The 23598-nt window shown below is 37.3% G+C and overlaps 1 protein-coding gene across 1 annotated transcript in view; it reads left to right on the forward strand.

Annotated features, from left to right (window-relative positions):
• The window catches only part of LOC124238083 (UBX domain-containing protein 4), a 35631-nt gene extending 12492 nt beyond the window's left edge, over nucleotides 1-23139 (forward strand). The window contains exons 6-13 of the mRNA XM_046658606.1: nucleotides 6262-6355; nucleotides 12325-12379; nucleotides 13692-13877; nucleotides 14598-14725; nucleotides 17159-17261; nucleotides 19041-19172; nucleotides 19938-20140; nucleotides 22479-23139. Coding sequence (XP_046514562.1) covers nucleotides 6262-6355; nucleotides 12325-12379; nucleotides 13692-13877; nucleotides 14598-14725; nucleotides 17159-17261; nucleotides 19041-19172; nucleotides 19938-20140; nucleotides 22479-22617 — 1040 coding nt within the window. The 3' untranslated portion in view covers nucleotides 22618-23139. The remainder of the gene's footprint in view (nucleotides 1-6261; nucleotides 6356-12324; nucleotides 12380-13691; nucleotides 13878-14597; nucleotides 14726-17158; nucleotides 17262-19040; nucleotides 19173-19937; nucleotides 20141-22478) is intronic.
• Nucleotides 23140-23598: the final 459 nt, after the last annotated feature.

Consider the following 23598-nt stretch of genomic DNA (forward strand, 5'->3'; position numbering starts at 1 on the left):
TCAAGCCTCTGTTTGAATATATTTGATGACAGGAACTCTCATTACCTTGCTAGGAAGCCCAATTTTTTAGAAAAATTCTTCCTTACATTGAGCTGAAATTTGATGCCCTATAATTTCTGGTTAACTTTACTGCTACTTATACAGTTACATGTAGCAGGTGTTGAATATTTGAAGAACAGCTATCAGGTCCCCTCTCAGTAGTCTCAATTTTGAGGTTTTACGTCTGCAGATCACTCAAATTCTGGATGCACATAGGGCTGGAGGACTCTATTATAAATGTAACCCACCTAGGTATACAGCAGAACAGTTATCTTTTACATTTATCTGGATAGTTGTCATTTTCAAAATTCTTCATTACCTTTTGAATGTACCTGTTTCCCTCTGGTATCATTTTCTTTCAGCTTGAAAAATTTTCTTTAGCATTTCTTATTGTTCAGGTCTGTTTGCAAAATATTTCTCCTAACTCTTTCTTATCTGAAAATGTCTTTGTTCTATCTTCATTCTGGAAATATGTTTTTGCTGGATATAAAATTGGGGGTTTATAGTTACTTTTTTCAGCATTTTAAAGATGTTCTGCTGAGTTCTGGTCTCCATAGTTTTCTGATGACAAGTCTGTGATTTAGAAAATTGTTTACCCGTATATGGAATGTGTTGTTTTTCTCTGGCTTCTTTCAGGATTTTCTCTTTTTTTGGTTTTCAGCAATTTGACTATGATATGCCCAGATGTGCATTTCTTTGCTTTATCCTGGTTGGGGTTTGCTGAGCTTCTTAAATCTGTAAATATATGACTTCCACTTAATTTGGGAAATTTGGGGCCATTATTTCTTCAAATGTGTTTCTGTTCCTTTTTCTCCTATCTTGCTGGAAATAATTACATGTATATTAGGCTTCTTGATATTATCCCACAGGTTCACTTCTTTTGATCTTTTTTTCTCTCTCTACTTCAGATTGGATAATCTTGTTGATCTATAAACCTACTGACTATCTCTGTCTTTATTTCTATTCTACCGTTAAGTACATCCAGTGAATTTTTTATTTTAAATAAAATTAGGTAATACATTTATGCATTTTTTTCTTAACTATTACTTATTAGGCTTTTTTTAGAGCAGTTTTAGGTTCACAGCAAAATTAAGAAGACAGTACAGATTTCCCCCACACATATATAGCCTCCTGCATTATTAGTAATCTCCACTAGAGGGGTACATTTGTTACAACCAATGAACCTACACTGACACATGATAATCAGGTAAAGTCTGTAGTTTATATTACAGTTCACTCTTGGTGTTGTACGTTCTGCGAGTTTAGACAAATACATAATGACATGTCTTCATCATTATAGTATCATAGAGTATCATTACATAGAGCATCATAGCATCATTTCACTGCCCTAAAAGTCCTGTCTGCCACACCTATTCATCCCCACTGATCTTTTTACTTTCTCCATAGTCTTGCCTTTTCCAGAATGTCACATAATTGGAATCATATAGTATGTAGCCTTTTCAGATTGGCTTCTTTCACTTAGTAATATGTGTTTAAGGTTCCTCCATGTCTTTTCATGGCTTGATAGCACATTTCTTCTTAGTGCTGAATAATATTCCGTTTTTAGGTGTACCACAGTTCATTAATCCATTCACCTACTGAAGGGCATAGTAGTTGCTTCCATGTTTTAGCAATTATGAATAAAGCTGCTGTAAACATCCATGGGCAGGTTTCTGTGTGGACCTAAGTTTTCACTTCCTTTGGATAAATACCAAGGAGCTTGATTGCTGGCTTGTATGGTAAGAGTATGTTTAGTTTTGTCAGAAACCACCAAACTGTCTTCCAAAGTGGCCGTACCATTTGCAAGTAATACATTTTCTGATTCTGGAGTTTCTGTTTCTTCTTCTTCCTTCCTCTTTTTCCTCTGCTGCCTTCTAACTTTTTATTTTGAAATAGTTTGACTCACAAGAAATGACAAAACTATACAGAGTTCCTGAGTACCCTTCATCCACATATTATTCCTTTAATATTATCTTTTAATTTATTTCAAGCAGATTTTCCTTTACTTTATTGAGTTACATTGGTTGCTTTAGAGTCCTTGTCTCATAATGCCAGTATCTAGCTTATCTTGGTTGGCCTCTGTTGATTGTCTTTTCCCTTGAGAATGGGGTCACATTTTCCTGTTGGATCACATCTAAGAAATTTTGGATTGTGTCTTGTACATTGTTGTAGACATTTTGGATTCTGTTACGTTTCTACAAAGAGCGTTGATGTTTTAGTTGGCAGTTAAGTTGGTTAGATTTAAACTATAAACTATGTCTTACCTGAGGTGAGTCCCAGCTGTAATCTCAGTTCTTTGTAACTTCTTTTTTCTTAAACTTCATTTTGTAAAATTTCAAACATGTGGAAGTAGAGAAAAAACTATAAGAAATCCCATGAACCCATTGCCTATCTTCAATTAGCTCATGACCACTATGGTTTCATCTGTGACCCCTACTTTACTTCTCCTGCCACTTATTATTTAGAACAAATCTTAGGCATTATATCATTTCATCTTTAAAAATGTTAGTATCTAAAAGATAAAGAACTGAGCCAGCCCTGATAGTCCAGTGGTTAAAGTTCAGCACTCCTGCTTTCACGGCCTGGGTTTATTTCCCAGATCCAGAACCACATCACCCATCTGTCAGTAGCCATGCTGAGGTGATGGCTCACTTAGAAGAACTAGACAGACTTATAACTAGGATATACAACTGTGCAATGGGGCTTTGGGGAGAAAAAAATAAATAAATAAAAGTTGAAAGATAAGAACTTAAAAAAATTATTACAATACTATTATTTGTATGAAACCTAGAAAGTTTAGCAGTAATTCCTTTTTATCATCCATTATCTAGGCAATATTTACATTACACTAAACTTTGCAGCTTGTTTGAATTGGAATCCAATATATTATTGGTTGATGTCTTACTTTTCCTTTAATATGTAGATTTCCACTCTCACAATGGTTTTTCCTGTAGTTTCTCCCAGTGGATTTTGCTACATCCTCATAGTATTGTGTAAATATTCCTCTAAATTGCTAGTTAAAGCTACAAGTTTGATCAGATTCAGGTTCATTCTTTTTTTTTTTATTATTATGAAAGACTTTATTTTTTTTCCTTTTTTCTCCCCAAAGCCCCCCCGGTACATAGTTGTATATTCTTCGTTGTGGGTCCTTCTAGTTGTGGCATGTGGGACGCTGCCTCAGCGTGGTTTGATGAGCAGTGCCATGTCCATGCCCAGGATTCGAACCAACGAAACACTGGGCTGCCCTACAGTGGAGCGCGCGAACTTAACCACTCGGCCACGGGGCCAGCCCCTCAGGTTCATTCTTTATTTTCTTTTGACAAGACTACTTTATAGGTGATACTGTGTATTTTTCATCAGGAGATATGTTATGCTTGATAATCCATGTCTTTTGAAACCTGAAGACAGAATTTTCCCTAATAAATTTTCATTACGTTTGGATTTTTATCAGTTGTTTTAGCTTATAGAATTTTCTTAATCCAGAACTTTTCATTCAGTAATTAGCAGTTAAATATGACTGCTAATAAGCTCTTCATTGTAGTTATATATATGGATTATATTTATAACCCATAAAGTTAGAAATGTGTATTCTACATTTTCAAGTCATTTATAAAGTGCCAAAGTCAGAGAACTCTGTGGCATACCATTGGAAATCTTCCTCTCTGTGACATGTATCCATTTTTCTTTGTTTATGAGCCACAAATCCACCTAACTGTATTGTTATACAGCACTTTTTTTTTAAGCTTGTCCACAAGTTTTCTTCAAAAGTTTTGTTAAATTTTTGGCTGATATCAAGATATGAATGTCCTTGACATTAATTTTATTTACTAAAGTGATTAATTTCCTACTGAACACACACTGGCTGTCAGTGGTTACCACTTCTTATCCAAGGGGTGCATTCAGTAGTGTGCTGGTAAATATTTAACAGAAGGCTCTTTAGGGAAAAAAAAACCCCTTCTTTGTAGTGTTTGCTAATTTACAAGGTATAAATACTACTACTCTGGCTGATTTCAAGCTACCTAGGTGATGCCACTGAATGCAAAGGCAGGAGGAAATGTGCACTGTGAGCTCTACTTAGTAATTCTAATATTTCCACTACTGCTATACTAACTAAACACTTACTATGTACTAGTCTTAGTAAAAGTCTAAGCTTTTCACCTCTGTTAACACATTTCTCCTAACAACTCTATGAGGTTACCATCCCCACTTTACAGATGAGGCTCAGAGAGATTAAATAACTTACTGACGTGACAGAACAGGACTGGAACCCAGACTTTGTTGCTCCATAGTTCTTGCTCTTTCCAAGATCAAAAATGTAAAGAAGAGGGGCTGGCCTGGTGGCGCAGTGGTTAAGTTTACACGTTCTGCTTCTCAGTGGCCTGGGGTTCGCCAGTTCGGATCCTGGGTCCAGATATGGCACTGCTTGGCAAAAGCCATGCTGTGGTAGGTGTCACACGTATAAAGTAGAGGAAGATGGGCATGGATGTTAGCTCAGGGCCAGTCTTCCTCAGCAAAAAGAGGAGGATTGGTGGCAGTAGTGAGCTCAGGGCTAATCTTCCTCAAAAAAAAAAAAAAAAAAGTAAAGAAGAATCAAGTGTGGTAACTGCTAAGGAAGGAAATGGCAGAGGTCCTAAAAGGAAGTCCCAGACCATAGCCATCCTTTACAACAGACCAGGACAAAATTCTGTCCTTCAGCAAATTCTTAAAAGAATACTAGTGTAGATAGAAAAAGCTTCTCTAAGGAATCATTCTGGTCTGCAGAAGCAGATCCTTTGGGCCTGCATAAGTCTAGAGTAATACCCAGGATCAAACTTGGCCTCTAGAGCTTCACTGTTGAATACCTTAGCCCAGCCACATGTAACTATTTTGATTAAAATTATATACAAGTAGGGGCCGGCCCAGTGGTGCAGCGGTTAAGTGCGCACGTTCCACTTTGGCGGCAGTTTGGATCCTGGGTGTGGACATGGCACCGCTTGGCACACCATGCTGTGGTAGGCATCCCACATAAAAAGTAGAGGAAGATGGGCGTGGATGTTAGTTCAGGGCCAGTCTTCCTCAGTGAAAAGAGGAGGATTGGCAGCAGTTAGTTCAGGGCTAATTGTCCTCAAAAAAAAAAAAAAAATTAAATACAATTAAAAATTTAGTCCCTCACCTGCAGTGGTCTTATTTCAAGTGCTCAAGAGCCACATGTGACTAATGGTATAATTACTGGACAGCGCTGCTCTAGAGTGAAGCCTACCAGGGCCAGGCATGCTTACTCTACTTCTGTTATATCCCCTCCTACCAGGTTAATGTTTCTTCATGTTTTACCTCTGACCTTTTCCTTGGTGGCCCTCAACTGGGTAATTGCCTTATTTCCCACGTGTATACTATTGTATCTAGATCCAAACTTCAGAATTAGTACTAGCTCATTTCTTATTTCCTGTTCCATTCTTAGGGAAAAGATGTAGTGTTTAAGAAACAAGATTATTATTTTTTTTTAAACCGACAGACCCAGGAAGCAAACCTGGGTCTCTGATTCTGAGTCTGTGCTCTTTTTTTTTAAAGATTAGCACCTGAGCTAACAACTGTTACCAACCTTCTTTTTTCTCTTTTTTTCTTTCTTTCTGCTTTTTCTCCCAAAATCCCTCCAGTACAAAGTTGTATATTTTAGTTGTGGGTCCTTCTAGCTGTGGTACGTGGGACACCGCCTCAGTGTGGCCTGACGAGTGGTACCGTGTCCGCGCCCAGGATCCAAACCAGCGAAACCTGGGACCACCGTAGTGGAGCGCACAAACTTAACCTTGATTGGATCCTGAATCAGGGAAAAAAGTTATAAAAGACATTATTAGGATAATTGGGGAAATCTGAATATGATCACATATTAGATAATCTTACTATATTTATAATTTCTCAAGTGTGATAATACTGTTGTACCAATATCTGAAAATGGCTTTATTCTTTAATTATATTCCACTTGTAGAATTCTCTTCTGAGAAAAACAGATGCAATTTTGTTCTAATCTGGTTGAAAAGTCCACTGCATCTTACTCAGTGACAAATCAACTGTTTTATCACTTTCGAATCCGGGACTCTACTGCTTAATGGTCTTTTATTGGCCTGAGGGATGGGGCTGGCCCCAAGAAACAAGATTATTAACAAATGTTGTAACCCAAAAGACTTATACGTTTTAAAAATTGACGTTAAATGCAATATTCTTATTTCTTTTTATTTAATAATTAAGGAGGAGAATGTTCAGGCCTTCCCACTCCATCTCAGGAGCCTAGTGGATGTTCAAATCAGAGACCTGCGGAGGACCTCACCGTCAGAGTGGAAAGGTTTGCTCTTTTTGCAAATAATATTTAAAAAGATAATGGTTAAAAAGACAATGGTTTTCAGTTGTTAATTTGAATAAAAGCTAAAATTACACAAATTAAATTTCAGAATTATGGGTTGAAATTTTTTATTACCTAACCAACTTGTTTGTATCCATAAAGGTTACATTCTAGAAGTAAACTTCTGTGTCTCTGAAGTTGTCTCTTAGCTTTAGGTCTGATCATTCTAAGAATCTGTTTTTCACTGGTATTTTGGTATATGTGTATTACCATCTGTAATTTCTGCTTTTATCTTACTATGCCATGGGATAAGAAGTTCCAAATGGGCAAAAACTTTTGCTAATTTTATGACTATGTACAGAGTCTGAGTTCCGTGTAAGTGGGTGTCTAATATTAAATGTCATGTGTAATTAGTCTAATAATCAGATACAAATTTCTGAATTTTTGTGGTCTAGTTTAGTATTTTTAATGATATAAAAGTTATGAAATCATAGTCTTTTATACTATGATTCTTAAAAGTTAATATGAGTTAATGGTAAATGAATAATCAGGAATATTTTTTAGTTCAGACTTTAAAACCACTTCGTGTTATATGGAAGATAAAAATTCCCTAGAGAGTCGACATTTTCTTGTTCACATAGATGCTACGGGGAAACAAGATTCAAAGTGATTACTGACATTGGGTATTTGGGTTTGCTCATGACTGAGTAAAAATCAACTTAATTTCAGCAAAACCTAGATTCTGATTCTTCTTTATAGGTATTAGGGCAGGGCTAGGATCTTGAGGTGAAAAGCAGGATAGATCCTCTCACAGTGGTGAGAAATGGGGTAAGGCTGGAAGAACAGCAGGAAACCAAAGTTCCCAGAGGCTCATCCTCTTGTTTCCTTCTGTTTTGCTAATACCAGACCCACCACTGTGCACCCTTACTTGCACCACCCTGGTGTGAAGTGAAAATCAAAAATCAGAAAAGGAAGGGCTGACCCACTGGTGCAGTGGTTAAGTCTGCATGCTCTGCTTTGGCAGCCTGGGGCTCGTGGGTTCAGATCCTGGGCACGGACCTACATACTGTTCATCAAGCCATGCTGTGGCAGATGTCCCACAAATAAAATAGAGGAAGATGGGCACAGATAGTAGTTCAGAGCTTATCTTCCTCAGCAAAAAGAGGAGGGTTGGCAGCAGATGTTAGCTCAGGGCTAATCTTCCTCACCAAAAAAAAAAAAAATCAGGAAAGGATGTGGAGACTTGCGGGGAATGAGAAGAAAGACAGCAGGTAGCCCTTTATTGTGGAGTAGGGTCAGATGCTATTTAATCACAGTGGGTAAGGGGAGTTTCTGTTGTTTCTTGGTAGCTTCCTTTCTTATGTAAGGGAGTATCTGCTCGTGTGTGCCTGTATGGTTCTGCAAATAGAATATAATATACCATTTTTAATTAAAAAACAGTTGTATGTACACACACTGGTGTATATATGTTATATATAGTGTAATGAGTCAAAGATACTTTAAGACGTACAACAAAATGTTTATACTAATATCTATGAAAGAGGAATTAGGGATTTTTTTCTTTGTTTTGTTCTGAAGTTGCCAAATTTTCTTCATTGAGCATTATTACTTTTAAAATTAGCATATCAGGACAGAGTGGGTCTACAGTTGTTTGAGATTCCTTAGACTGAAAAAACTTTAAAGCACTCTTGGAGATAAATTTTTTTAAAGCGTATGCCATTAGGACCATTATGTGAAGTATATGTGGGCTGAGGCCTTTTAGAAAAGGATACTAATATTGAAATTTGGTGAAATGCTGACAAACTCTTTTTTTTCCTTTAAGATTGGCACCTGAGCTAACATCTGTTGCTAATCTTTTTTTCTTTTTTCTTCTTCTTCATTTTCTCTTCAAGGCCCCCCCAGTACATAGTTATATATTGTAGTGGTGGTCCCGCTGGTTGTGCTATGTGGGACGCTGCCTCAGCATAGCTTGATGAGTGGTGCTAGGTCCAAGCCTAGGATCTGAACCGGTTAAACCCCCGGCTGCCAAAGCGGAGCACGCGAACTTAACCACTCAACCTCTTGACAAACTCTTAATGATGAAACAGGTTTCATTGGGAAATAACTGTTCTCTGCTCAGACAGCTTTTGAAGATTCCAGGTCCTATGGTCATATAATTTGTATAAGCACTCAAATTGTTGCTGAGATTAGTTTATCAGACCCAACTAACCAATAAAGCCTAGGTCCTAATGCTAATTAATTCACAGACTGAGGTCCTGCGTTTTATTCTTCTGAGTTATACCCATTAGGAACTTTGTTCTTTTCGTGGGATCTGATTCATTGACAATGACATGTCAATTTGTTTAATATTCCTATCCCAGATGTCCTCTTAGCTCATCATTTATACCCTTAAGGTTGCCTTCATCCCCACTGTTCTTCAGTCGTGGACTCTGTGGTGCTTTTATGCCTCCAGCTCACTTGTCCTCTGCAGGGGTGTTGGACTCTGAAACCCTAATGTGCTGTTGTTTTCCCCGTCTCACAGAACTGAACTTCGTTGCTTTTTTTCAGCCCAGATAAGTTGGACCCTTCAATTCCTGTGGTGTAATTTGATATTTATAGAATTACATAATGCAAAACTCTATAAAGCAAAATTTGTGCATTTTTCTCCAACCTTGATGATATTTTAAAGTCGGTTTCATACAAATTAAAAACTCAGCCTTAAATTTTGTCAGAATGGATTAGTAAATGTAGGATTCTAACTTTCCTCCCAGGCTGTATGACGTCTATTTCCAGAGACCAAGTTTTTGGAAAACTAATTACTCCGCAGTAGGTCTTAGGCTTTTTTTTCATCTAGCTTCAAGGAGAAGTAATTTGTTAAGGGCAAAAGTGACTAAACCAAATTGATGTCAGCTCAGAAACTCATCCTATCTTGTACATAGTAAGAATGTAGACTTTCTATCTTGAACTGCCTTTTCTCAAGGGAGTAAACTTGATTTTTTTAAAAAACAGATTAATGATTTGTAATTGGGAGATATAAATTTTCCTTTTTAGCACTAATTGAAATATATATAGTGTTTTGTTCTTAAAGCTGAAAGATGTAAAATATGAATCTTTTAGTGATTCACGTGAAAAGATCTATCTGGTAGTTAGAATGGATTATTTTGTTTATATCATTATGTTTAAAAATTGCCAGAATTATCTGGGAAAGATAAGGTGTATTACCAACAATTCCAGCCTTTTATCTGGAAAGGTTGCGAGCCTCAAAAACTTGAAAGAATGGTATAATGACCACTTTTGTTTGCTGATTCATTTGAAGTTGCAGGCATCATTTCATTTCCCCCTAAATACTTGAGTGTGTATCTCCTGATAATAAAAACATTGGCTGAGGTTCTGTCTGCTCTGAGCAGGGGCTCCAGCTTAGATTGGGGCCTGGGGGTATGTGCCCACTGACCCATGCCCAGCCCCATCCCTCAGGCCAATAAAAGACCAGTAGAGTCCCGGATTCGAAAGTGATAAAACAGTTGATTTGTCACTGAGTAAGATGCAGTGGACTTTTCAACCAGATTAGAACAAAATTGCATCTGTTTTTCTCAGAAGAGAATTCTACAAGTGGAATATAATTAAAGAATAAAGCCATTTTCAGATATCGGTACAACAGTATTATCACACTTGAGAAATTATAAATATAGTAAGATTATCTAATATGTGATCATATTCAGATTTCCCCAATTATCCTAATAATGTCTTTTATAACTTTTTTCCCTGATTCAGGATCCAGTCAAGGATCATTCATCAAATTTACTTTAGTCTCTTTTATTTATTTATTATTTTTTTTTAATTTCCCTTTATTTATTTATTTATTTGAGGACGATTAGCCCTGAGCTAACTGCTGCCAATCCTCCTCTTTTCGCTGAGGAAGACTGGCCCTGAGTTAACATCCATGCCCATCTTCCCCTACTTTATATGTGGGATGCCTACCACAGCATGGCGTGCCAAGCGGTGCCATGTCCGCACCCGGGATCCGAACCGGCGAACCCCAGGCCGCTGAAGCGGAACGTGTGCACTTAACCGCTGCGCCACCGGGCTGGCCCCTACTTTAGTCTCTTTTAATCCAAAATATTTCTTTTGTTTCTTTTTTGTTTTTGTTTTCATTTTTCATGACTTGGACATTTTTTAAGAGTCTAGGCTAGTTGTTTCTAGAATGTTTCTTGGTCTGGTCCCTGTTCCATCATTCTAGATTTAGTTTAAACTTTGATGAGAATATTTCCTAGGTAGTCTTTTGTCCTTCCCATTACTCACAGGAGGTAACTAATGTCAGATATCTGCAGTATTGGTGATAAGTTTAATCATTGGTTAGGACGGTATCTGTTAGATTTCTCCATTATAAAGATACCCTTTTCCCTAATTAATGAGTTATCTATGGGGTGATTCTTTGAAACAGTGAATATGCTGCTCCTCAAAAACTTTGACTCAGTGGCTTTGGCACCCATTGATTTTTGCTTGCATCAGTTATTTCATGGTAGCTAAAAATGGTGATTTTTTCCCCCTAATTCTGTTCCTCCTTCATTTATTAGCTAGCATTCTTCTGTAGAGAAGTGCTTTGCTCTACCTCCTCCTGCTTTCTATCCCCCCTTTTTCTCAGTAAACTTCTTATTGGACACCAGCACCCAGATCAAGAAATAGAAAATTACCAGTGTACTACATGCCATGGGGGCCTAGTGCCCCTTTCTTCATTACTGCTTCCCTCCCACAGATAACCACTATCTTGAATCTTAACACCATAGATGAGTTTTGCCTGTTTGTGAACTTCATAATGGAATCATACCACGTGTAGCCTTTGCTCAGCCTTGTATTGGTGAGGCTCTCCTGTGTTGTTGCGTGTGTCAATAATCGTTGCTCTCTCATTGCTGTGTATAGTGTGCTCTTATTTGACTTCACCGTGGTTTATTTATCCATTCTGCTGTTGATGGATATTTCAGTTGTTTTCAGTTTGGAGCTGTTAGAAATAGGGCTGCTCTGAACATTCTTGTACTTGTCTTAGTGAACACATCTTTGGGCATGTTTGTAGAGTGGCAATTTCTGGGTCACAGATACTGGCCAAACAGTTTTCCAAAGTGATTATACCAATTTATAACTCCCTTCAGCAGTAAGACGTTTCATGGATCCTTTTATTTCTCTAATGTATTACAATTCATTTATTTTATGATTCTTTTTGGTACACAGATTGTCCCAAATTTGGCTGGTAGAATCCTCATTATGCTGGATATTTTGTCATTTTGACATACGTCCCCATCATTCTTCGAGTACTCCCTTGATTTCTGGCACAAGTTGTTCAGCTGAGTTTTAGCAAATACATATAGCTGTGTAACCCAAATCCGTCTCAAAGTGCCATTAAGTTTTTAAAATTGAGATATAATTCACATACCATAAAATTCAAAGCATACAATTCTGTGGGTTTTAATATGTTCACAAGGTTGTGCAACCATTACCACTATCTCCTTTCAGAATCATTAGTTTTTAAATGATGAAGTTCTTACAGTTGGAAATAAATTTTGGTATTATTAGTTTTTATAAATGCTTGTCTACAGTTTTTTGCTTTTATTTTTAATAATTTTATGCCATATTGCTTTTTATGTCAATGTAAGGGGTAAAGCATTTGTAAGTCATTGATTTATATTTGTTTGAAGATGTATGTGTATATTTTTAAATCAATATGAGATAAATCAGGGGAGAAAAAAGGGAACTAATGGTAAGTAGCAGGTAAGGCTCCTAGAGCTGGAGCTGAGCTTCTGGTGGCTCCCACCAACTCACCATGGATTTCTCTGGGGGCTGGAGGCCAGGCAGGTAAGCTGTTGCTTTGCCTTTAGGAGCTTTTTTGTTTGTTTGTTTCTACATTTCCCCAGTTGTTTTTAGCTAAATAAATCTTATAAATGTAATTTATATTAATATGATGTGTTTCCGTTAATGTATTTTTTTTAACTTTTAAAATACAGATTAACCAAAAAACTTGAAGAAAGGAGAGAAGAGAAAAGGAAAGAGGAAGAGCAGGTAGAGTTCATGTACCTATTGTTTCACTCTTCCATTAAGTGAGGGCATGTTGATTCCCTGTTCAATTTGGCAGACCTAGGGTGGCTTCCTGGTTATGGCTCAATGTTGCAGCACAGTGAGGGATGAGGCGAGTTATCTGTCTTCTCTAGTAGGATCAGAGTGTGCACTTTTTTGTGTTCTTTTTGTAAGTTGCTAGGAAGAAGTTGGATCATCTTTTCTCCCTCTGCAATGAGTCTTTACACTAAGGATAAAGAGACTTGAACTAAAATTGTTTGGTCTGATGCAGGTCTCATTTTTAGTTCCTTTTTGTGAAAAAGAAATTTGTAGACGTTTTGCTGAATTTTCCCTCTGGTGTTGCTGCATTCTAGTGCACCATTCATTTTTCTCAACATGTGCACCTAAACTGCATCATCTCTTTGGGGTTCTAGTATAGAAAGGTTATCATTTCTTTAAGCCAGATAAATGATGGGCTTGTTGTTCGTGGGGGGAGCACATTCACCTTAGAAAGCAAAGACCTGTAATTCTGCTTGTGTTCAAATTACATTGACCACATCATAATCTTTTTTTTAAAAATATACAAAATTCTTTATTGTGAATATCTTATAGCCAATTAATTATCCCAGAATTCTTACATTGATTTTTGCCAAATTCTTTTTTTTTTCCCCTCCTGCATTTTCTCCCCAAATCCCCCCAGTATGTAGTTGTATATTTTTTAGTTGTAGGTCTTTCTAGTTGTGGCATGTGGGACGGTCCTCAATGTGGCCTGACAAGCGGTGCCATGTCCATGCCCAGGATCCGAACTGGCGAAACCCCAGGCCGCCAAAGTGGAGCGCCCAAACTTAACCACTTGACCTCGGGGCCAGCCCCAACCACATCATAATCTTAACAGAACTACTGGCAAAGATTTATAAGTTGATAGACATTTGACCGTTAACCCATGTTGTTAATAAATTCTACTAGACCCTTACATTTTATGAAGTTACTTTCTTCTTTTTTCTTTTTTTAAAGATTTTATTTTTCCTGTTTCTCCCCAAAGCCTCTCAGTACATAGTTGTGTATTTTTAGTTGTGGGTCCTTCTAGTTGTGGCATGTGGGATGCCTACTCAGCATGGCCTGATGAGTGGTGCCATGTCCGTGCCCAGGATTCAAACTGGCGAAACCCTGGGCCGCCGAAGCGGAGTGCGAGAACTTAACCACTCGGCCATGGCGCCAGCCCTGAAATTGTTTTCTTTAGCTGTACCCTACAAGCAGCTTTTCCTGCATACAAAATAATATCTAGGGCAGATTACTAAATTGTTTTTGGCTCATAAAGCTTACTTTCTCCTTAATTCAGAGAGAGATTAAGAAGGAAATTGAGAGGAGAAAAACTGGAAAAGAGATGTTGGATTATAAAAGAAAGCAAGAAGAAGAATTAACAAAAAGAATGTTAGAGGAAAGAAACAGAGAAAAGGCAGAAGATAGGGCAGCTCGAGAGCGTATAAAACAGCAGATTGCGTTGGTGAGTATTAAGTTTATTTTTAATATTTGAATTTGGAACATTTGTGAAATTATTTTTCCATGCACAATGGTTTTGGTTTACTACCGGACAGCGCACACAAAAATAGTAGATTTTGGTGACTCAGAGAGTACCAATTCTCATCTTCCTTTTACTAGAAATTGTATATTGAATTAAAATACAGATAGGATTAAGATGGAGATGATTTTTTCAAAGTAATTTTTCACCATGTTATGAATTTTATCAGTGGTTGAAAAGTAGTTTTCAAAGATTCCCTAGAAAATAAGTTAAGAATTGGTTACCTAGCAGTCTCCTCTAGTTACAAGCATTCTGTTTTGAGACATTCAAAGAATTTAGACACATCAAGTAAATCTTAGGATGTTTTGCAATAATTGCTTTTAAAATTATGCAGTTGTAATGCATATGAAAACGATGCCTACCTTACCGTTGTTTGTTCATTTGTTCTTTCAACAAATATTTATTGATTGTCCATGTGCCAGACCTTGTTCTAGGCTCTGGAGATATAGTAGTGACCAAAATCAAGTCCTTGTTTGTTTAATAACAACTCTGGTCCCGGATAGTTGATAAAACTGAAAAATACCAGATCCATAGTGATAAAGTTCCTGTACGGCTTTAAGGAATTTCATGCATTTGTGTTTAGAAATGTGTGAATAGATCATTCTGGCAGTGAGAGATAATTAGTGTCTAACAACTCTTTTAAAGGACCGTGCAGAGAGAGCTGCTCGTTTTGCAAAGACAAAGGAAGAAGTAGAAGCTGCTAAAGCTGCTGCCTTGCTGGCCAAACAGGCAGAAATGGAAGTCAAGAGGGACTCTTCCGCAAGAGAAAGAAGGTATTTTATTTCCTGCTGAACCATCTGTGTGTATGTGGCAGCTAAACAGAACAGTGTTTGTGGGCTGCTTTTTAACACCAATGTGTGCTGTGACTATAACAAGTACTTTCAGTAGGACATATTGACCAGTTTGGCAGCTGCCAATGGTATTCTCATTGAATGTGAATGTACAGTATAACTGTACTAAATGAATGACTTTTAAAACAGGACTCAAGAGATCTCTTTTCAAAAGACAGAAAGCACCTACCACAAAATGCTTATAGTGATTATCTCATGTGTATTCAGGTTCTTTAGTTGTCAGAATTTCACGTCAAATAGGATTAAGCAAAAGAAGGAATCCATTGGCTTTGCACTTGTAGTTCCAGTGATGTCTTTGGTTAGGCATACCTAGATCCGGGGAGCTAAAGGATATTATTAGGACTTTTTCCTCTTTCTCTTTTTTAATCTCTTGGTTTCTTCTGTTTTAGCTTTATTCTCAGAGAAACTCTTCAAATGGTGTCAGGAGAGCCCAGGGCCTCCTGGCACCTTCAGGATCTTGAGCTCTTGATACCAGAGAAGAAAGACTATTATCCATTCTCTCAAAGCCCATATCATTCACTGAGGAGAATTCTGATTGGCCCTGCTTGGGTGATGTGGCCACCTCCAAACCAATCACGGTGTTCACTTGTATGGACTCTGGTTGGGGTAGTTGACCTACCCACCCTTGTGGTGAAGGAGATGGGGGAAATGTTATTGATAATCATATCAGAATGAAGGACATGAAGCAGGGATAGGCAGTTCCCAAAACAAAAATATGTTGCAAAGACAAAAATTCAGATTTCCAGTATATCCTATTAGTTGGATTATGGTTAATAACTTATTTTCTTCTCTGTACTTTTCTGTATTTTCCGTATTATAAAATTAACAAGTGTTACTTTTGTAATCAGAAAAAATACTTTTTAGAAACTATTTTCCAAAAGTAATAAAACACTTAAGAATATATTTAACAAAAGCATAAGACTTGTACACTGAAAACTAGAGAACATTGTTAAATGAATTAAAGGAGCCCTAAATACATGGAAAGTCAATCTGTGTTCATAGATCGGAAGACTTAATATTGTTAAGATGTCAGTACTCCCCAAACTGATCTGTAGATTCAACACAATCCCTATCAAAATACCAGCTGTTTTTTTTGGCCAAAATTTTTGCAGGAATCTGATGCTAAAATTATATGAAAACGAAAGGGACCCAGAATAGTCAAATGAGAACATCTTGTGATCTTGGAATGGGCAATGGATTCTTAGATATGACCCCAAAAGCACAAGCAACAAAAGAAAGCAATAGATAAGTTGTACTTGATCAAAATTAAGAACTTTTGTGCTTCAAAGGATTTCATCAAGAAAGTGAAAAGACAGCCCATAGAATTGGAGAAAACATTTGTACACCGTGTATTTGATAAAGGACTTGTGTCTAGGTTATAAAAAGGAATTTTAAACAACTCACCAATAAAAAGCTAACAACCTAGTTTAAATATGGGGAAGGGATTTGAATAGCTGTTTCTCCAGAGAGGACATACAAATGGCCAATAAGCATGTGAAAAGATGCTCAACCTCACTAGCCATTAGGGAATCAAATCAAAACCACAGTGAGATACTATTTCATACCCTTTAGGATGCCTAAATTTAAAGAGACAAGTCTTGGCAAGGATGTGAGAGTTTAGAACCTTTCTACATTGTGAATAGGATTATAAAATGGTGCAGCTGCTATGGGAAAACAACTTAGCAGTTTCTCAAAATGTTAAACATGGAGTTACCATATAATCCAGCAACTCTACACTTAGTATATATCCAAGAGAATTGAAAACATATGTCCACACAAAAACCTGTACGTGAATATTTATAGCAGCATACTTCATAATAGCTAAAATGTGGTGATAACCCAAATGCCCATCAAGTGAAGAATGGACAAACAAAATATAGTATTTCCCATACAGTGGAATATTCAGCAATAAAAAGAATGAAGTACTGCCACATGCTACCATATGGATGAACCTTGAAAACATAATGCCACATGGAAGATGCCGGTTACCAAAAAGTCACACACTGTATGATTCCATTATATGAAATGGCTTAAATAAACAAATCTATAGAGACAGTAAGATAAGTGGTTGCCAGGGGCTAGGTGAGGGAGGAATGGGGAGTAACTGCTAATGGGTTTGGAGTGATGAAAATGTTCTGGAATTAGATAGTGGTGATAGTTGTACAACTCTATTTGGAAAACCACTGAATTGTAAAAGGCTGAATTTTATCTCAATAAAGCTATTATTAAAAAATAATAAATGAAAAGATCCAACATTGTGAAAAAAACCTGCTTCCATTTTCTCTAACTTTTAATGATATTCTTTGAGACTATTTAGAGGTAAAGATGCTGACTTTAATTTTCTTTTTTTCACAGCACTGTTGCAAGAATTCAATTTCGTCTTCCTGATGGTTCTTCCTTTACAAATCAGTTCCCTTCTGATGCTCCTCTAGAAGAAGCAAGGCAGTTTGCTGCACAGGTAAATTTATGTCTTGAGTTGTAGTAAAGGTAGATGAATAGGTTATTAAAATGTGGGAAGGGAAGATTTCCAAGCGGAATTTGAAGAAGGTGAAGGTCGTGACGTATCCTCAAGAGTGAGGCAAACACACCTCTGGGTGTTGTTTAGCTTCCATCATGTGGTAGTGCCATATGGGAACAGCATATCTGCTTGTGCAAAAATAGGAATTTGCTGATCTGTACAATAGCTCTGGAAACTTTTCTCACTGCTTAGTACACTCAAGTGGAGGAGTGAAAAACAAGTGATTTATCTAAAGATCTAATCTGAGGGAGTTGTCCCCTGTAAAAGGACACAGTTTTTCTTGATCCTCTCTCGTCACATTTTCTGTTGGTCATTTTCCCACCATCTGCCAGTTGGTCAAGCCTAAAGGTCAATAATCTTTATTTCGCAACAAGTATCTTCTTCAGGAATTTACTTCCAGAACATGACCTTACTCAGAATCTGAATGGGTGTGAAATTTGGTATCTTAGAAAATAAGATAGGAGTAATCTCCAATTAGTTTTGATTCTTTGATTGGTTCCTTATTCAAAATGGATTTTAGGCATCAAATGTCCTTTAGGGTCTAGACTCATTACATGTATGTACTAGTATTTATCCTGTATCACTTGAAGGTTAAAATTAGTGTTCAGATCTTTTCACTGGGCCTCTTCTCTGCATTCAGCCCGCTACCTCACTTATGGGTCGCAAAGGAAGGATACCTCGAAAGCTGTCTCCCTTCCTCCACTTGTGAGCTGGGCTGGACAATATAAAAACTTACTTTAAGAACTCTTTCTACCTAAGCTTTAATGTAGAACCAACCCCAAAGAGCCTCTTTCATTCTTCTTTTAACTTGGAGCTCCATCTTGGGCCTCCCCAAAGAGGGTACCCCTGGCCTGAGTCTCATTGCTTCTGCCACAGGTCATTGAAGAGGGAGCCACATGAGGAAATGAAAAAAAAAAAAGAGAGAGAGAGAGAGATCTTTAATTGCATCAGTCGTGTTAGAACTTCACCTCAGTACAATGACCTAATTTTGTATTTTTGTATGTCCTATGTTAGAGTGAGAACAGTGAGAGGTATGTATACCTACCGTAAAAATTTACAAAGGACAAAAGTGTTACTTTCTTTCTTTGGAATCTTCTAGGGAAAAATAAACAGTTGTCTAAGATTTTACAAGTATAGGTGACAAATTGTGATGCTGCTAAATGTAAGTTCCTGGATCTGGGATTATATGTATAGTGTGGGTTCATTATGAACCATTTCTTCTTTGAGTCAAAGAGGAGGCAAAAACTCCTGATGTTACATATATATATGAGGGAAATTCTGATCTATTCCAGATTTTTTTTTTCTATTCCAGATTTTTAATAGGGAATACCTATAATCCAAATGTGTATTTGTGTAATATTAATGTAAGTTTGCCAGAGGATAGTGAAAACTAACGGCAAACTCCAGCCATAACTTAAAAGAGATATATACTTGTTCCTTTTCATTGAGTTTATTTGTATGTTTTTAGGAACTATATTCTTGTTATTTTGTGGTCATTTTTGAGTTATAAAAGCTTTTAAATACTGTTTGGATTTGATAGTTTTCAGCTACTCTTTGAAGCACAAAGTTTTATAAATGTTTTTGAGTTTACATTTAAATGAACTTTTAAAATCAAGGCAATTTTAATTAAAGTGGTCATTTTGGATGCATATGAATATGTAATACCTAATTTTTAAAAGGCACCTTTGTAAGGTTTTAAAACTTATTCTTATGTTACAGACTGTTGGCAACACTTACGGTAATTTTTCATTAGCAACCATGTTTCCCAGGAGGGAATTTACCAAAGAAGATTATAAAAAGAAGTTACTGGATTTGGAACTTGCCCCAAGTGCTTCAGTGGTACTGTTGCCAGTATGTATAGACATATAAATTGTTTCTATTCTTACAGTCCTGTTTGTTCTACTCTTAGTCGTTTCTTGTAATGAGCAGAAGAGAAGGTGAAAGGTGTACCTGCGTCTTCTGTATCTTGGTTAGTGTGGATCTCCCTGCTGTAAACCAGAGCCCCACACCTACAACAGTTAGCCTTCCAATAATCAGGATTAATGGGATTCCCTGAGGTTTGAAGCCTTTCCCTTTTTTTTAATCATCAAGAAAAACTTTTTTTTTTTTTAAGATTTTATTTTTCCTTTTTCTTCCCAAAGCTCCCCACTACGTAGTTTTATATTTTTAATTGTGGGTCCCTCTAGTTGTGGCATGTGGGACGCCACCTCAGCATGGCCTGATGAGTGGTGCCATGTCTGCACCCAGGATCCGAACCAGCGAAACCCTGGGCCGTCGAAGCAGAGCGCGTGAACTTAACCACTTGGCCACGGGGCCGGCCTCTACTTTTCTTATTAAAGTTGTTAATTGCATTACACAAGTTTAGTTGTCTTAAAAATATTGATTCATTTCACTGAGAACTACTTTCTAATTTCTATGTTGTGATTACTCCTTTAAAAAACAGCTCCAGGAGTTCCCAGAAGTTTATAAACACTTGTAAAACAGCAAAAGATGGTAATTTTACCTTTGTGCAGTAAACTAAATCACTAGGACTTTCTTGTCCAGATAAAAGATACCTTGAGTGTGATGTGACTGGGCTGATGTAGTCTTTATCTTGGTTTATTTCTTAATTTTCAGGCAGGAAGACCAACTGCATCCATGGTACATTCTTCCAGTGGAGACTTTTGGACGTTGTTGGGGACGGTGCTTTACCCATTCCTTGCCATCTGGAGACTGATTAGCAACTTCTTGTTTAGTAGTCCTCCTCCTGCACAGACCTCAGTGAGAGCAGCAGCATTAGAACCTTCAAACCTTGGATCGTCTAGTAACTCAGAAAAAAGGTATCTGTCTGTTTTCCCCATTCGCAAAATATGTTGGTAACACCCAATACCTTATTCAAAATGAAAAATTTTGTTACGGACACCTTGCCTTCTTTCTGTATAAGGGACAAACCCCAAATGTTCTGAAGCTTTATTATATCATCTCTCCTGGGAAGCTTACTACCTGAGTATTCTCAGCCGTCTTTCTAAAAGCTGTTCTGTGGAAAGCAACTTCACCTCTGTTGCTCTTATTTCATTTATTTTATTCTCTTTATCCTGTAACTGTAAGGTAGTTTTTTTTTCAGGTCTAAATAGTAATATCTTTCTTGCTAGCCATGTTTTGTCTGAAAAGATATTTCATTCCATTAATTTCTCACAGTCATCTTGCATAATTTCTTTAGAGGGATCATTGTGCACTAGATAATATATATTTGTTTAAAGGCAGCTTTAGTGAGGTATCATTTAACAGCATTCACCAATTTTTTTTTTTTAAAGATTTCATTTTTCCTTTTTCTCCCAAAGCCCCCTGGTACATAGTTGTGTATTCTTAGTTATGGGTCCTTCTAGATATGGCATGTGGTATGCCGCCTCAGCATGGCTTGATGAGCGGTGCCATGTCTGCACCCAGGATTCAAACTGGCGAAACCCTGGGCCGCCGAAGCGGAGCGCGCGAACTTAACCACTCAGCCATGGGGCCAGCCCCTGCACTAGATAATTTTAACCCTGGTGGTTCTGTGATCAGGTGGCTGACCACCTTCTCTGGGTCATTCAGAGAAGAACCAAACCAAGGAAATTGGATATTCACTTGAAAATGGTGCCTCTTTCAGAGAGTTATTTTGGACTAGTCCTTTAAGCAAGAGGCCTTTTATTGCAGATGGCCAAGGTTAGAATGGTAATACTAATAGACAACACTAATGATTTTAGCTCATACCTCTGTTAAGATTCTGCATATTTGAAACAGGCTAACAGGAAGTATTTTCCTAGAAGGTGAGATTATACCCCTTTCTTTTTTGTTTTTGTTTTTTTTTTTTGAGGAAGATTAGCCCTGAGCTAACTGCTGCCAATCCTCCTCTTTTTGCTGAGGAAGACTGGCTCTGAGCTAACATCCATGCCAGTCTTCCTCTACTTTATATGTGGGACACCTACCACAGCATGGCGTGCCAAGCAGTGCCATGTCCGCACCCAGGATCTGAACTGGTGAACTCCAGGCCCCTGAAGCGGAATGTGCGCACTTAACCGCTGCACCACTGGGCCAGCCTCTATTCCCCTTTCTAATAATTAAATAATACCACAATTTATTATAATATATACTGTTAAAAACTCTAATGGGCTGTTAATAGGCATTATAGCAAATCCTCATAGCAATCCTATGTGATAAATAATGAAAATCCTTGCCTCTGTCTTTCATCAGTAAGGAGATCCGTAGTCTTGTCTCCTGTTGATTCTCTAGATGAAGAGTTGTGTAAATATTGTGATTGGGCTGATTTAGCCTTTATCCTGATTTTTTTCTTAACTATTAGTCAGGAGGACCAATTATGCGTTTAGTACATTACTCAAGTGGGGACAAAGGGAAATTCTCTAGTCTTAGAATAGCATATAAATTAGGCCTCTTTAGTGCTGAATTTTAGAACTCTTACTGAGCAATGGGTGGAAGTGTTTAATCCTGAATTGCTATAATATAGCATAGCTTGCTGTGTGGGTTTTTAAAACTTTTTCAAGTAAAGGAAGAGGTCTTGGGTTGGGGCAAAGGATGGGATGAATGTGTATCTGGAAGGTCGAAGCTTTGTGTTCCACTGTTAGTTTTCTGTTTTTTTTTCCTCTCTCTCCTCCCCCTAGTGTTGGAAAATGTATTAACTTAAATTTCACCCCTTTTCCTTCCCGTAGACGAAGATGTTCTATTTGTTATTAATTGTTTATATATAAATAAATCATTCTTAAAGATTATGAAAGGATTGAAAATTGCTAATTGACCATTTCTGTAAGTTAGGCTATGAATGGAGCTTTGAATAGCCTCTAGGGTGCTGTGTAGGTTATACGTGTTTCAGTGAATATATCAGCTTGCATAAATAAGATAGGAAAGATTAGTTGGCAGATGGTCCCACTCTTCTAAAACTTAGTAAGTCATCAAGAAGTACATTGAAATGGAAAATATGATTTGGCTGGTTTTGCTTGGAAAACAGATGAAGTTAAACTGCCAAAGACGTATAAGTCTAGTACTGTTAATAGATTTAATTATCTCCTGTGGACTTTGCTTAAAATATAGTTGCCTATATCAGTAGAAGTTTAAAAGAAACAGCTTTGTATTACTGCTATCTTCATTTTATATTGCCTTCTCTTTTCTCCCTTTTTTTTATATCAGGGAACCAGTCAGAAAAAGAGTGCTGGAGAAAAGGGGGGAAGACTTTAAAAAGGAGGGGAAGATATATAGATTGAGGACTCAAGATGATGGTGAAGATGAAAACAACACTTGGAATGGAAATTCTACTCAACAGATGTAGTGTGACAAGTACAATATGTGCAATAATTATTGTTTCTCTTATGATTTAATTCAACTAAAATTCTACTGGAGAGGTGGGACTGCTTTAATGTTTTCTAACTGATCTATAGAACATCTCTTTATTCCTGCTTAGTGGGTTAAAGTTGTTTAACTCAGACAAGTCAAGAGATAAAATAACTGGCTGGTAGGTCTTTGCCTATGGTAACCAACTGCTAGAAGCCTAAAAGAATCAAAAGGTCCGCCACAACCTTCCTTTGTCAGCTTTCTTACTTAGTATTTCATGTACCCCTTAGCCCTTTGCTTTCAGATCATATGTTCTGTTTAGAGCGATTTTGCTCCAGAACTCTTAAGCCCACACAGAGTAACTGGTCTGTCACTGAGTAATTGGACTCTGAGTCAGAGCATTTTAACTAGCCAATCAGATGACAATTTATGTTTAACTTTTCTCTTTTTGCTCATCAGCTGCAAGCAAAATCTTGTAGTTTTTAATCTTAAACACTGAATAAAAAATCTTTTCCAAAAATCGGAATGATCTTATTTTTGCTTTAAGTTGTGTTATCCTAGCATCTTTTTGTTGCACAGGGCTCTGTTGAGGTTATGTGTCTCTGATAGTTTCCTCCACTACTGCCCTGGAGCTGTCTCAAGAAAGTCGCTGACTACCTTACCTTAACCATCACTGAAGGAAGGAATTTTCTGACACAGATTGACGCTGTGTTACTGTCTCTCCTAAGTCAGCGAGTCATCATTTTTTTTGCGTCCTGTTTGGTCTTCGCTCTTACCAGATGCAACACAGCTGCTAGTCCACAACTAGTTCTCTCTCAGCTTAGTACTGAAATTCTGCTCTCCATAATCGTGCTTGAAAGAGCTAGAATACCTGTGGTGCAGGACAAGGAGTATGCAATAAAGATATGCCATTTGCTCATTTGTTATTAAGAATTTTAAACAGATTCTTAATCTGACTTACATGCTACTTTATCCATAT

Source organism: Equus quagga, chromosome 4 (assembly GCF_021613505.1).
Source record: "Equus quagga isolate Etosha38 chromosome 4, UCLA_HA_Equagga_1.0, whole genome shotgun sequence".
In the NCBI taxonomy this organism is placed as follows: Eukaryota; Metazoa; Chordata; class Mammalia; order Perissodactyla; family Equidae; genus Equus; species Equus quagga.